The following is a 14364-nucleotide window of genomic DNA, read 5'->3' as shown; positions in this document are numbered from 1 at the left end:
AGGTCACCAACGGTTTAAAAAGTAGGTCAGATGCCTTTTCTTTGAAGAGGCGTTTGTGGGATCCTGATGAGGTTTGTTTTAATGTGTGTGTGTGTGTGTGTGTGTGTGTGAGTGTGTGTGTGTGTGTGTGTGTGTGTGTGTAAACAATCTCTTTGTCACTTGCCAAAACACTTCCCTGGGGAGAATGCCCCAGGAAGGGCACGGCAGGCAGAGATGTAGGGATCCTCCCAGAGACTTCCTGTTCCCATAGGGGCATGTCACTCAGGTTGGCTGGCAGAGATGGCCGAGCCCTGCTCTAGAAGAGGCTCTTGAGGGTGCTCTTGACCACTCTGCCAGCTGTAACTTTAGGTCATTCAAAGCCCCAGGTGTCCACCAACCTTGCTTGGTGGGTTGGCATGGGTCACAGCATAAAATGACCATGGGCACAATTTCAACAGCAGATGCATCAAACTGCCTCTGGCAAGAAACCTGTCTCTTGAGACCATCTGGGCTCTCCAGCCCACTCCACGGGTGGCTCAGGGGCCCACACCGTCCATTTCCCAGTTTGGGGTTCCAAAGATAGCGTGAAAGCCAAAGGTCCTCAGGAGGCCACGCATGCCAGAAACATACACATCTCCGTTGTACAAGGGGCCTGTTTTGTTTTTTTAAATTTAGAGACTATAAATATCAGGGTGGGAAGAGCAATGGAGCCATAACTTTGAAGCCACCTTTAATTTCTGAAACCAGGAAAGTTTCACGTGGACCCCTCACCCTTGCCAAGAACCTAAGTGCACGGTGTGTTTGTTATTGGGGGTGAAGACAGCTTCTTTCCTTTCTTTAACTGAAATATCTTTTCAGTGTTTTGTTTACAGGGGCTTTAAATTTTCTCAAAAACCCTTTTAGCGGGGTATTCAAAGGGGGACACATGACTGACAGGCTAGCTCAAGTTGTAGGGTAGCAAACTCAACAGTTTCTACTCAGATACTAAGGCACCAAGGGCTGGGGATGAGGGACACAGCTCAGAGAGAGAGGACCAAGAAAGGTCCGGGAAAACGAACTCACCCCAATGAACTAAAACGAAAGGTGCCACCTGTGTAAGAGGGGACAAGCACCCTCAGCTCAGATGTCAGAGTGTACATTCTTTCTTGAGGGCAATATGGCTTCAAAGACCTTAAAAGGTGTGTACGCCGTGGTCCTTAAGTTCCGCTTCCGGGTTTGTGCTTAGGAAATAATATCGTGAGCGAGGAAGAGGCACCGGAATGTTTATTACAGAATATTTATATATACTAGCGAAAAATTGGAAATGAACTCAAGATCAAGGGGAAGCAGATAACTTAAATATGGCAGATCTAGTCTTTTGAATACTGTGCAGTCATTAAAAATTATTTTGTGAAAGAATACTTGAATGATAAGTCCTACAGTTGAGGGTGAACAGGTACAATAGGGTGCTGGTAACAGTCTGTTTCTCTCTTTTATTTTTTTTGACAGAGACAGAGAGAGAGAGGGAGAGAGTCAGACAGAGGGACAGATAGGGACAGACAGACAAGAAAGGAGAGGATAAGAAGCATCAATTCTTCGTTGCAGCACCTTAGTTGTTCACTGTCTACGTTTTCATATGTGCCTTGATGGGGGGTGGGCTATAGCAGAGCAAATGACCCCTTGCTCAAGCCAGCAACCTTGGGCTCAAGCCAGTGACCTTTGCGTTCAATCCAGTGACCGTTGGGTCATGTCTATGATTCCACGCTCAAGCCAGTGACCCTGCGCTCAAAGCTGGTGAGCCTTGCTCAAGCCAGATAAGCTCGCGCTCAAGCCAGCGACCTCAGGGTTTTGAACCTGGGTCCTCCGCGTACCAGTCGGATGCTCTATCCATAGGCATTTTGTTTTTTTAATCTGGGTGCTGATTATGTGGGTGTGTTAAGTCTGAAAATTCATTGAGCTGCACGCTTATGATATGTGCTCCTTACTCTTTAATACAAAGTTAAAAGTAGTAGTTTCATAAATCGAGAGTACATTATGGTATAAATTACATTAATATACTTTATATGTATGCGTGTATATATATGTGAGTGTGCATACACACGCATGTGTTTGAAAATGACTAAAATAGGCTCTGAAGTGTCAGTATTTTTTTCTTGGGGGTGTTATCATAAACCCTTGCCTTTATTTTATTGTTTATGCTGTATAAATCTTCAACGAATATGTGTTCTTTTTGTAATATCCTCTAAAACATTAATAAAGGTTAATTAAGAGAAAAAAAAAAAGGTCAGAGGCATGGAGTGCTCCATCCACACCAAATTCAGCAGATTCCTTCTCCAGGACTCAGCGGCCCGCCACAGCGAAGCCAGGGAGGGCGGGGCCGCGCTCTCTCGGCTGGGTCTGGGGTCTGTGCCTGCGTCCCGAAGCTTACTGCTCAGTCCTGAGGGTATAGCTTCTGTGGAGGCTCAGAAAGAGGCAGGGAGAAGTGTCCCCTCTGGTGTCTGAGGTCTGTCACACCCTAGCTGAGTCCCCATTATTACAAGTGCAGGAACACGAATGGGCTGGGAGCCACGGAGGCAGAATCACTCCAGGAGAGGACACTTGGCTTCTTTCTGGGTGAGACTGCACTCATGTATCACACGGGTGGCCTGTGTGAGAGGCTCAAAGCATTACGGGGCCCGCTCAATCTGCTAGCCTTCGGGTCCCCTTGGAGATGTGGAGAGCAATAGATTGGCACCTGATAGGGGTTTTCAAAGGAAAATATTTTCCAGAAAACGTACCCAACCCCACTTGGTTCAGAAAAGAGGCAGGTTGATAATATAATGAATGAAATAATAATACTAACAGCTAAAATTTGTGAAATACTTATAACCCAGCCCCTATTCAAGCACTTACTATCCCATTTCAAACCTCCCAACAGCGATAAAAGGTAGATCCTATAATTCTCATTAAAGGTGAGATAACCCAGGTTTGAAGACATGTAGTAACTTATCTAGGATTCTAGCCCATGCAACTGACTTCAGAGCCACCACACGCCATGTTCTCAGCTACCACACGGCAGACCTGCTAAAGTTCGGGATGAAGTGTCCCACGGGGAAAGTCTGTGTGACCTCTGGTAGGTGAGCTCCTCAAGGTGCCCTGAAGATGGGCCAAGAAAGGGTGAGTTTGTAAGGAAAGAGGGGCGATTTAAAGGGACATGAAAATCTTTTCCCTGTGGGCACAGGTCTCCCCTATTCTTGAGGATTACGAAGCAGCCACACAGCATCTTGCTGGGGTACACGGCTGAAAGAATACAGAATGAGACTCAAACCATGGTCCCACAGACGGATACGTTAATCGCTTACACCTCCGTATTCCGCCTTTGAAAATGGGGTTAATTAAAGCTACCCTGCCGCCGCTCTGTTAGAAGGGTTGGGCTTAATATGGGCAAACTTGAGCATGGTAACTAGGACTTCATAGGGGCCGAATGAATGCAAGTAGTGCTTAGCATCTTTCCCGATGCCTGGAGGTGGCTGGACAGACAGGATCTTCACGGACCTCAGTGGACAAGCTAATGAATGACAGCTGAGTCGAGACGGTGGGGAAGTAAAAAATGAAACCAAGTGCATTTTCATTTTGTACTGACATTGTTTTCATAGGACCAAGTCCCTACTAGGTAATATTAAATTACAAGTAATACTCAGTCTTCCTGGAAATTGACGAAACTAGAATGAAAAACAATTGCTGAAGGGGGAAAAAAATAAAACCATTTCCTCACCTCACAAAACATAGGCAACTTTTTGGCAAAATCCACCACTCTGGTAATTGCTGGTGTGATGATTTTTGTAAAATGGCTGAAGGCTTCCAAGTCGACCTTTCCACCTTCCGGGGCATTTACTATTGGTGCTTGTCCAATGTCTTCTGGCTAAGGAGGAGAGACGAGAGAGATTCAAATGGCGAAGTTGAAGGGATCTTTATTTGTCCTAGTTCTCATGGGGAAGAAAAATCCCCTTTGAACTGCCAACCAGGACACTTTTCAGTTTTCCCACAGTTTATTAAGAAACTGTATGATTTTCCATTTATGTCTCTGAGCAAAGATATGTCTCGGCCATTGCTGTAATGGGCCCCCAGTGATACTCTGCACAGGATTGCTGCTGGAAAGGGGGCGGGGCAGAGAAACAGAGACAAATGAAGAATTTGGGTTGCACTTCTCAATGCACTAAGGGTGTGTCCTCACCTCAGGTGACATACATTCTAGGGTGTTTTCAGAGCACTGCACGTCCTGATGTGTGTCTGTGTGTGAGGTGGGCTCAGTGTGGGCAGTGAGGGAGAGGGTCGGGGGAGCCCCAGCTCAGAGGACCCTGTGGATGCACTCCTGCTTCTGACTCAGCTGCTAGGGCTCAACTTCCTGCCTGCCTACAGACGCCAGTTGGAGGAGGTCACAGCAGGCTGAGGGGGACAATCTTTAGAGCCTGTCTGTAGGAACAGAGCTGTGTGAACTTGGCATACCTTCAAGCAGAGTGGAGATTTACTAGCATGCAGTGTCCTGAGGGCACTTCCCTGCTGTTCGCTTGCCTCAGAACAGTCCATGGTCTTGCTGCTCAAAGGGTGCTTTAGCAGCATGGGTGTCACCTGGGGACTCCCTGGAAGCGCAGAATCTGAGGTTCCTCCCCAGGTCGAACTGTGCAGAATGAGGGTTTTAGCCAGCCCCCTAGGTAGCTCTGCTGCAGTTAGCTCCCCCACCCCCATGTCCACCGGAGCCGTCTAGCTCCTCAGCCTGGCATCTAGTGACTGCCACGGTGGGGCTTCCCGTGTACCTCCTGATGTCTCCAGGCTTCCTGCCAGGACCGGGCCTCTCCATTGCCCTTTCTTGTTGCTGTGATAATAATAATAAGTACCATTTTTCTGTGGCTCACCAGCGAGCCAGCCCCTTAGGTTCTCACACAATCCTGGATTTGCTGATGAGCAAACAGGGGTTCAGGGAGGTTTAGAACAACTGCCTGAGGCCAGGACTCCACAGTGATCTGCCAGCGCCTCCCACTGTCCTCCAGGAAGCTCTGAATGTGACCAAAGGGATCAGAGGCAAAAGCCCTGCCCCATGGTGGCCATCTAGCACCACAGTGAACAGATAGGAGCAAGCACCTCGGGGTAGCTGGTGTGAGGATGGGCCGACCGGGACAGGAGGGATGAATGGTACTGCGAGCCAGTTGAGCAAGGCTGAATCCTCACTGGCAGAGAGGTGAGGGCACTACCAGTGACAAGAGTGCCACCACAGTGCTAAGCTTCGCTGTGTATCAGTATCAGAGTCACCCGCTTGCTGGGCCCCAACCCTGGAGTTTCTGGTTTGGAAGGTCTGGGCGGGGCCTGGGCATCTGCATGTCTACCAGGTTCCCAGGGCATGCTTATGCTGCTAGTCTGTGGCCCACATCTGGAGAATCGCTGGGCTAGCAGTAACCACGTCCAGCTTAGAGGAATCTAGTTATCATATTTCTTCCCACATCTCTCCTGTGACTGTTCACATCTAATTTTTAGCAGGAAGAAAAGCAAAGGGATAATTCTTTTATTCTCTTGTTGCCAGGGCAGCACGGACAACAGGGGCAGCCCACGTCCCCCAAGGGTGCGTCAGGACTCATCGTGACAGCCTGGGAGAGGACTGTTACATGTAGCACATAACGAACTCTGCTATCACTGGCCTGGGGTTTGGATTATCCAGCACATTCTTCGGTTTATTTTACTCTGCGTTTTAATGGTTTGTTTTGGGGGTAGCGAGCAGACGGGAAGAAATCTGATTTCCGTTGTGTTTTCATAACCAGTGACGATGTTTGGGGATGATTGTGGGCACAGCAAGCCTGTGGAAGGCGGCTTTCTGGATACAGATGGAATTGATGGATTACAGTCGTCCCTCACCATACCATGCTTCACTTTTCGTGGTCTCACTGTATCACGGATTTTAAAATTGTATATATCTAATTTTGTATCACAAATTTTTGCTGTATCGTGGGATTTTGTGGTATATAGGTATTTTTTTTTTTTGTATTTTTCTGAAGTTGGAAATGGGGAGGCAGTCAGACAGACTCCCACATGCACCCGACCGGGATCCACCCGGCACGCCCACCAGGGGGCGATGCTCTGTCCGTCTGGGGCGCCTCTCCATTACAATCAGAGCCATTACAGCACCTGAGGCAGAGGTCACAGAGCCATCCTCAGCGCCTGGGCCAACTTTGCTCCAATGGAGCCTTGGCTGCGGGAGGGGAAGAGAGAGACAGAGAGGAAGGAGAGGGGGAGGGTAGAGAAGCAGATGGGCGCCTCTCCTGTGTGCCCTGGCCGGGAATCGAACCCAGGACTCCTGCACACCAGGCTGACGCTCTACCACTGAGCCAACTGGCCAGGGCCTATAGGTATTTTTATATATTTATTATTTTAATTATTTTTGCAGTGAAATAAGCAAAGTTAGTGTGGGAAAGGTTTATAAGAGTGTGGGGAGGATTTAGAAAGCCTTAAAATATATAAATAATAAAATAAACACAAGGTCTCTATTTGGTGGATTTTCGCCTATTGTGGGGGATTCTGGAACTTAACCCCCGCAATAGATGAGGGACCACTATAATCACATGTGCAGATTCCTTCTCTTTCTCTTTTTCACATAGACTGAGCTAAGGGAAAAAGTACATCAGTTCTTTCTTTGGGCATTGCTGCTTCTTGAATCTTTCAGACTTCCTTGCTGGTCTTTCTAATTCCTCTCACCCTGAAAATGAGGCTCATCTCACCTGCTGTGTCTACTTTACAACTCTGTTATAAAGATCAACTGATAAAAAGAACACGAGCACAGGGCCCTGACCGGTTGGCTCAGTGGTAGAGTCTCGGGTTTGATTCCCGGCCAGGGAACACAGGACAAGAGCTCATCTGCTTCTCCACCCCTCCCCCTCTTCTTCCTCTCTGTCTCTCTCTTCCCCTCCTGCAGCCAAGGCTCCATTGGAGCAAAGATGGCCCGGGCGCTGGGGATGGCTCCATGGCCTCTGCCTCAGGCACTAGAATGGCTCTGGTTGCAGTGGAGCAATGGCCCAGATGGGCAGAGCATCACCCCTAGTGGGCTTGCAGGGTGGATCCCGGTTGGGCACATACGGGAGTTTGTCTCTCTGCCTCCCCGCTTCTCACTTCAGAAAAATAAAACAAACAAAAAAATAACATGAGCACACATTTAAAAAGGTAGGGAGTACAAATACACACATACACATACAGGCACACATACACATATAGACACAACACACGCACACACACTTTTGACCTGGCTGAACCCATCTTCTCACTGAACACTGACAGATCTAATCAACTGTATTTAAATGGTATTTAGTGTCTTTTGAAATGTCAGTGGGTTAATACTGATGTTAATTTCCATGTTTGTAGGGTATTTGAATCACCACCTGTGACACCTTAAAGATGAGGAAAAAGGGGGGAAATTAAACAAGGTTCAATTCTATTTCAATTAGAATTGAACTCTCAAATGTAACAACCTTACAAGTCTTTCTGTTAAAAAGAAAAATCAGGGTAGAAAAAGATTTACTTTTAAGTCTCGGGGTATATAGTAGCAAATACAATTGCTAGAAATAAAACTATATGCAAAGTAGAAGCCTTCTGGTATATCATTAAGGTTTATCTCCATAATGGATCTTGGATAGTGAAAAATAAAATCATCTATGATTGATCTGATTATATCAGGTATGAGAAATTAAGGCTGTGTAATGCTATATTGTTTGTGACTGACCTGAAGATTTTTCATCTAAGACAGTGGTCCCCAACCTCTTTTGGGCCACGGACCGGTTTAATGTCAGAAAATATTTTCATGGACCGGCCTTTAGGGTGGGATGGATAAATGCACAAAATAAAATTATGCGACCGGCGTAAAAACTGTGGTATTTTTAAATATAACTGTCGAACTTACGAGACAAGTGTCAAGAGTGAGTCTTAGATGGAAGTAACAGAGGGAATCTGGTTATTTTTAAAAAATAAAACATCATTCAGACTTAAATATAAATAAAACGGAAATAATGTAAGTTATTTATTCTTTCTCTGCGAACCGGTACCAAATGGCCCACGGACCTATACCGGTCCACGGCCCGGGGGTTGGGGACCACTGATCTAAGAGACAACAGTCTTTGGCTAAAATATTTGAATGATGTTAAAAATAAAGACAAGCCTGACCAGGCGGTGGCGCAGTGGATAGAGCATCGGATTGGGATGCAGAGGACCCAGGTTCGAGACCCCGAGGTTGCCAGCTTGAGCGCAGGCTCATCTGGTTTGAGCAAAAGCCCACCAGCTTGGACCCAAGGTCGCTGGCTCCAGCAAGGGGTTACTCAGTCTGCTGAAGGCCCGTGGTCAAGGCACATATGAGAAAGCAGTCAATGAACAACTAAGGTGTTGCAATGTGCAATGAAAAACTAATGATTGATGCTTCTCATCTCTCTCCGTTCCTGTCTGTCTGTCCCTGTCTATCCCTCTCTCTGACTCACTCTCTGTCTCTGTAAAAAATAAATAAATTAAAAAAAAAAAAAGACGAGTACAAACATTTGACCTCGGTTGAATCTGTTAGCTACCTCGTTACAGCCAGTAGCCTTGTATTTCACTATGCACAATACATTTGCTCATACACACGTGCATATACCGATGTGCATGGGCTCAAGCTCAGATACTGATGATGTCTCTGGTTTAAGGATTCACCTGTGCAGACTGTGGGAAAAGCTTGCATTTTGTCTCTGTGGCTCACATTGCTTTAGCTTGCTCAGGGAGGTATTTCCAACTACACTCTGACTTTCTTCCCCTTCATCTGCCCTAAGCGGACCTCCTGAGCCAGCCCAGCCAGTCTCTTCACATCTCTCCAATTTTCTTTGCACTTTTCTCTGGCACTGCTTCCTTCCTTCCTGACTTTTGCTTTCTCCACTTCTACCTCTCATCTCTGCCCATTCTAAATCCCACCCAACTCAAATTCTATGTTCTTCTTCAAGTCTTCCTGGTGACTTCAGTTTGAAATGATGTCTACCTCATTGGAACAGGCACGGTGGCTCATGTATATCGCTCATATGGCAATTAGGCATCAGTTACTATCACTTTTTAGTGTGGTGATATAGGTACACATCTAAGACATGAACCTCTCAATGTGGGACTCATATGGCAACTAGGCATTAGTTACTATCATTTTTTAGTGTGCTGATATAGGTACACATCTAAGACATGAACTTCTCAATGTGGGAATAAGCCTTCATTATCTTTGCCTACTGTGTAGAAGGCACTGGGCTAAATGAGAGAGGACAGACCATTTGTTGGTTGAGTGACTCAAGGTATGTCTGTACATGTACTCAACCAATCTTTACTGAGCAACTACCATGGGGTCAGGTCTAGTTCTAGATACCGAGGTTATAGTCAGGAACAATGTAGCCTTAAAGAACTTGCATCATAGTGAGGAGAGACAGACAATAAAGAAATACTCTCACGGGAGAATTTCAGTTTGTGACACAATGGTACATGGGGGTCAGGAGATGGGGTGGTCAGCTACGGCCCCTTTGAGAAGTAATGTGTGAGCTCTGACCTGAAGAATGTCAAGGAGGCAGCCTTCCATAAAGCCAGAGGAAGACCATTTACAGCTAAGGGAAGGGCCAGTGCAAGTCCTGACACCAGAAGAGCTGCCTGGTTACAGCCCAGAGATGGTGTGAGATGAGGGACAGAAGTCAGGCAAGGCTTCCAGCACGCTGGGTCTTGTGGGGCATGGAGAGGGAATGGGCTTAGTCTAGATGCAGTGGGGCACCACTGAAGGGCTCTACCCAGGGAGCAGCCTGGTGTGATTGATAGCTATTATGGGGAGAACGGATGTGGGGAACCAAAGGAGGAAACAGGCAGGCAGTAGCAGTAGTTTGGGTGGGGACTGGAGCGAGCGGCACAAGGGGGGCCAGGGAGCTGGGGAGGAGTGGAAGAATTTGAGACATATCTTGGGAGCTGAAGACAAAGATCTCTGATGGACTGGATGTGGGGTGAGGGACTGTAAGGAATCCAGAGTGACTCCTTGGGGGTCAGTGGAAGCTGTTGGGAGTGGGTAACCAAAGGAGAGATTCAGGTATGTGTGCAGATATAGGCTTCAACCCGAGCTCAGCCCCAGAGGAGGCTGGCTTTATACAAATCAAGACTAACTGGCCTTCTGCTTTGACTGTTTCAGTTCAGCATTGTTCAAGGTGGGTAGGAAATGGTGCCAGCTGACTGTGCTGCAGGTGGCTGGTCAGAGCCGAGGGCTCCTTTCCTTGAGCCAGCAGCGCTCTGGCACATGCAGAGTGGGGTAGGGCCAGACCGACTCTCTTCCTCTGTGTGGTCATAGGGTGTCTTCCGTCACCTTTGCAAGGATGGGCAGGAAGACCCGGATGACTGGTGAGTAAAGGTCCCTAGGCCTTAGGACGACTACAGGTTCTCCTTTTTCCTGGGATGAGCAGGGACAGGATGGTGAGGGTGGTGGTGATAGAGATGGTGGCTAGACAGTGATATATCAAGCACTTACACCTATTACTTTTATATCATTTGGTAAAGGCATAAAGGCTGCTGAACCTTGGAGAGGAGAAGTAATGTGCCCAAAGTTAAATAATTAAAAAGCAACAAAGGCAAGTGTTGAAATTAGGTGGTCTGGTTCCAATCTCCATGCAAAGAGCTGCTAGCCTACCCTGTCTGCTTCTGATGCAATTATAATAATTTTGGATGATAGAACCCTTCCGGACTTGGCTGCACTTGTCTTATGACCTGTCCACACAGACCATTCACGGCCCAGTCTGACCTTCTGCCTCTGCCCCTTTTCCGAGGATGTCCCCGTCCAGAAAGTGGGAAATCAGACCGTAGCTCTGCCAGGGGAAAAGCAGGGCAGGCCAGCCCTGGTTCTGGTGGTTATGCTTTATAATTGGGTGAAAAATCCATCTAAAGTCATACCTTTGCATGTGAACTAAGGGATGATAACACAATGTCAACACACAGCAGTGACACAATGTCAGCAGACAGTAATGTTGATGGTACGGGGTGTGCTCCAAACCAAATGTCTCACTGCCCCTGGGAGGTGTAAGAGTGAGTGCTCTGGCCCTGGCCAGTGGCTCAGTGGTAGAGCATTGGCCCGGCATGTGGAAGTCCCGGGTTCGACTCCCTGTCAGGGCACACATGAGAAGCGTCCATCTGCTTCTCCAATCCTCCCCCTCTACTTTCTATCTCTCTCTTCCCGTTCTGTAGCCAAGGCTCCATTGGAGCAAAGTTGGCCCAGGTGCTGAGGATGGCTCCATGGCTTCCACCTCAGGCACTAGAATGGCTTCAGTTGCAACAGAGCAACGCCCCAGATGGGCAGAGCTTCGCCCCCTGGTGGGCATGCCGGATGGATCCCGGTCAGGCACATGCAGGAGGAATCTGTCTCTCTTGCCTCCTCACTTCTCACTTCAGAAAAAAAAAAAAAGAGTGAGTGCCCTGGGTGGGCAGATGGTGCCTCCCCTGTTTGGCATCGGAGGCTTCTTGGTCGTGTCTCCGTCTGCTTTTCTTCATCACTGTCATCACACACAAATTGTTGGTGATTACACTGGCCACTAACGTACCATCCGAGATTCGAGTGGACTGGAGAAAACTAGAAAATTATATGATGTGAGCGCTTTTGGAAATGGTTTTACAGAGTGGCTTTAGAATCATGAAAATCTGCGTGGCTTCTGCAAAAATGCCTATTTGCCAATGATTCTTCCTTCTCAGCACAAATGTGAGCTTGAAACCCAGGTCCAAACAGCAATCTCTGTTTCTGACTTGAGTCCTGGTCTTAGGGTAAAAAAATGGCAATGAAGCTCCTTTTGGGGAGTAGGTTACTGACCCATTCCAGATAAATAAATATTTCTAACTTTTTATGAGAACATATTTTAATCCCTTATGATATATCACTATACTATTATTAACATAATAGGTCTCCTTCAAATTCTATTTCAGAACAAGATGGCCATCAGCATAAATGAAATAATATGCATAGCAGTGTTGCAAGCAAAGAAAGTGGTGTCAGCTGCATAGGTGAAACAGTCCTAATGCGTAGAAGCCTAGTCAGGACACACATATACCATTTAGCAAAGCTGTCCTTAATTCCTGATGTCCTCGGAAAAATAACTCACCGCTCAAAAGAGTGCAATTTTCATCCTGAGCATAAGTACTCAGCTGAGGTCATCCTTTTGCAAGGAGTATTTGTAATTATGTATTTGTAACCTGGCTGAAACGCAGGGCTTATCTGTACTGTCTCAGAGGAGTGGGTTCTGTTTAATAAATATCGAGTTCTGTCCTGGTTATCTATTGCTGTGTAACAAATTACCCCAAAACTTAGTGGCTTAAAAACAGCAAATGGTTACTCTCTATCAGAAATCTGGGAATTGATGGTCTCAGCTGAGTGGTTCTCACTTGGGGCCCCTCCTATAGTTGTCATCATGTGGCACCGGAAGCTGGTGTCATCTGAAGGCTTCTTCGCTCCTATTTCTGGGTTGAGATTCCCTCCATGCGGTCCCTTCAAATGGCTAGCTTGGGCTTCCTCACAGCATGGGGGTCTCAGTATAGTTGGGCTTTCTTTTTTCTTACATGGCAGTTTCCCTCGGGGAGACCGGGTGGCTCCCTGGGACCTCCAAGGTAACCAAATGCAAATGACAAGGCTTCTTATGGTTCAGCCTGAGTAGTCACCCTGCTCAAATCCACTGTTTATTGAAAGCATAGACAAGACTTAAGGAGGAGAGAGAAATAGACTCTACCTCTCCATGGGAGAGAATGGGCTGGGCATACGAGGAAAGAATCTAATGGCAGCCAACTTGGAGAAAATCTACCGCAAATTTCAACCACACGTGTGATAGATACTGGGGACAGGGCTGGATGGAACATGGTCCCACCCCCGGGGAGATGCAGGGGTGACCCCAGGCCCAGAAGGGGACTGACTGACAGAAGTGAAGTTCACTGTAGGGACAGACGGGACAGTGGGAGTATTCTGATCTCTGCCGGCACCCCTTTAAAAAAAAAAAAAAAAAAAGCCCGAAAAAGTGGTTATTTGTATTTGGATCAAGAGGGGCAATTCTTGCCCAGATGAAGCATCTATAAAATATACACTTCATGTCAGTTCCCCAGGAGGAACAGGCGATTGGCGGCTCTCTAAATGCTATCCTCCTGAAGAGCACTCTCTTGTGCCTTGATAACCTCTCGGCCCTGACAAATCATTAATGTCAATCATTCTGTGCCACACCCTGTTAGGTTCTTTCAGTGGACGAACCGACTGATGGAAGCTGCTTAAGAGACTTTGTGCTCCAGGTGTAGACCTCATTGGTTTGAGACTAGACGTTGTGTTACCTTTGCTGATGAGACCAGGGGGCATGAAGAGGTCTGATTATATATATTTTACCTTCCAGAGTGGGTTTCTGAGCTTCCAGACGCAGCTCAGATATTGCCTCCTCAAAGAGATCCTTTCTGACCAACCTACTGAGAGAAGAGAAGTCGCTCCCCCCCCCCCCCAGCTCATAGCCACTCTGTCCCATCGCCGTGTTTCCTTCCCTCACTGCCCTCACCGTTCCCTGCATTCGTCTTGTTCCGGTAGCCTTTCCTGATGCCTCCCTCCACTGGGACATGGCTGAGCTTCCCCATCTCCTGGCACACAGGGGCCGCTTACTACATGTTTTCTTAATAAAAGAACAAATCTTTAAGCCTAGAAAGAAGCACCTTTCTAATCACTGAGTTGGTTAGTTTGACTAGTATCCATTCTCTTTTGGGAATAAAGAAAACAGAGGTGTAAGATTTCCTAGAAGTCCAGGATATGCCCCAAATCTTCCACTAAACTTGGAATTCAGCTTGGTCACTACTTTGAAATTAGAGGGCAGTGCCAGGTCTGGAAGTAGGTTCTATAGTGTCCATTTATAGCTAACACATTTGGGGAAAGGACAGATTTAGGCTTGGGGTTAGACAGGATTCTATCTTGGTAGGCCCCAAATATACTGGGTTAGAACTGATCTATGTATACATAACTAGTGTTACATGATATAACAGAGTGGATCTGAGGATGTGAGATCGGGCACCAAGAGGCTGCCTCTCTAAAGATGTGTCTTTTGAAGGTTCTTTGGTGCAGGTGGCCAAGTTGCATAGTGTAGTGGTTTAGAGCAGTGGTCCCCAACCTTTTTTGGGCCACGGACCAGTTTAATGTCAGAAAATATTTTCACGGACCGGCCTTTAGGGTGGGACGGATAAATGTATCACGTGACCAAGACAAGCGTCAAGAGTGAGTCTGAGACGGATGTAACAGAAGGAATCTGGTCATTTTTTAAAAATAAAACATCATTCAGACTTAAATATAAATAAAACAGAAATAATGTAAGTTATTTATTCTTTCTCTATGGACCGGTACCAAATGGCCCACGGACCGGTACCGGTCTG

General features: G+C 46.9%; 1 protein-coding gene across 12 annotated transcripts in view; it reads right to left on the bottom strand.

The window, feature by feature from the left end:
* Window positions 1–14364, bottom strand: part of THRB (thyroid hormone receptor beta) — a 392197-nt gene that overhangs the window by 12131 nt on the left and 365702 nt on the right. For all 12 annotated transcript variants that reach the window (XM_066245972.1, XM_066245976.1, XM_066245969.1 and 9 more), the window contains one exon: window positions 3713–3859. In XM_066245972.1, coding sequence (XP_066102069.1) covers window positions 3713–3859 — 147 coding nt within the window. The remainder of the gene's footprint in view (window positions 1–3712; window positions 3860–14364) is intronic.

Source organism: Saccopteryx bilineata, chromosome 10, assembly GCF_036850765.1.
Source record: "Saccopteryx bilineata isolate mSacBil1 chromosome 10, mSacBil1_pri_phased_curated, whole genome shotgun sequence".
In the NCBI taxonomy this organism is placed as follows: Eukaryota; Metazoa; Chordata; class Mammalia; order Chiroptera; family Emballonuridae; genus Saccopteryx; species Saccopteryx bilineata.
Note: the sequence above shows the minus strand (reverse complement) of the source record. Positions and strands in the feature narration are given on the sequence as shown.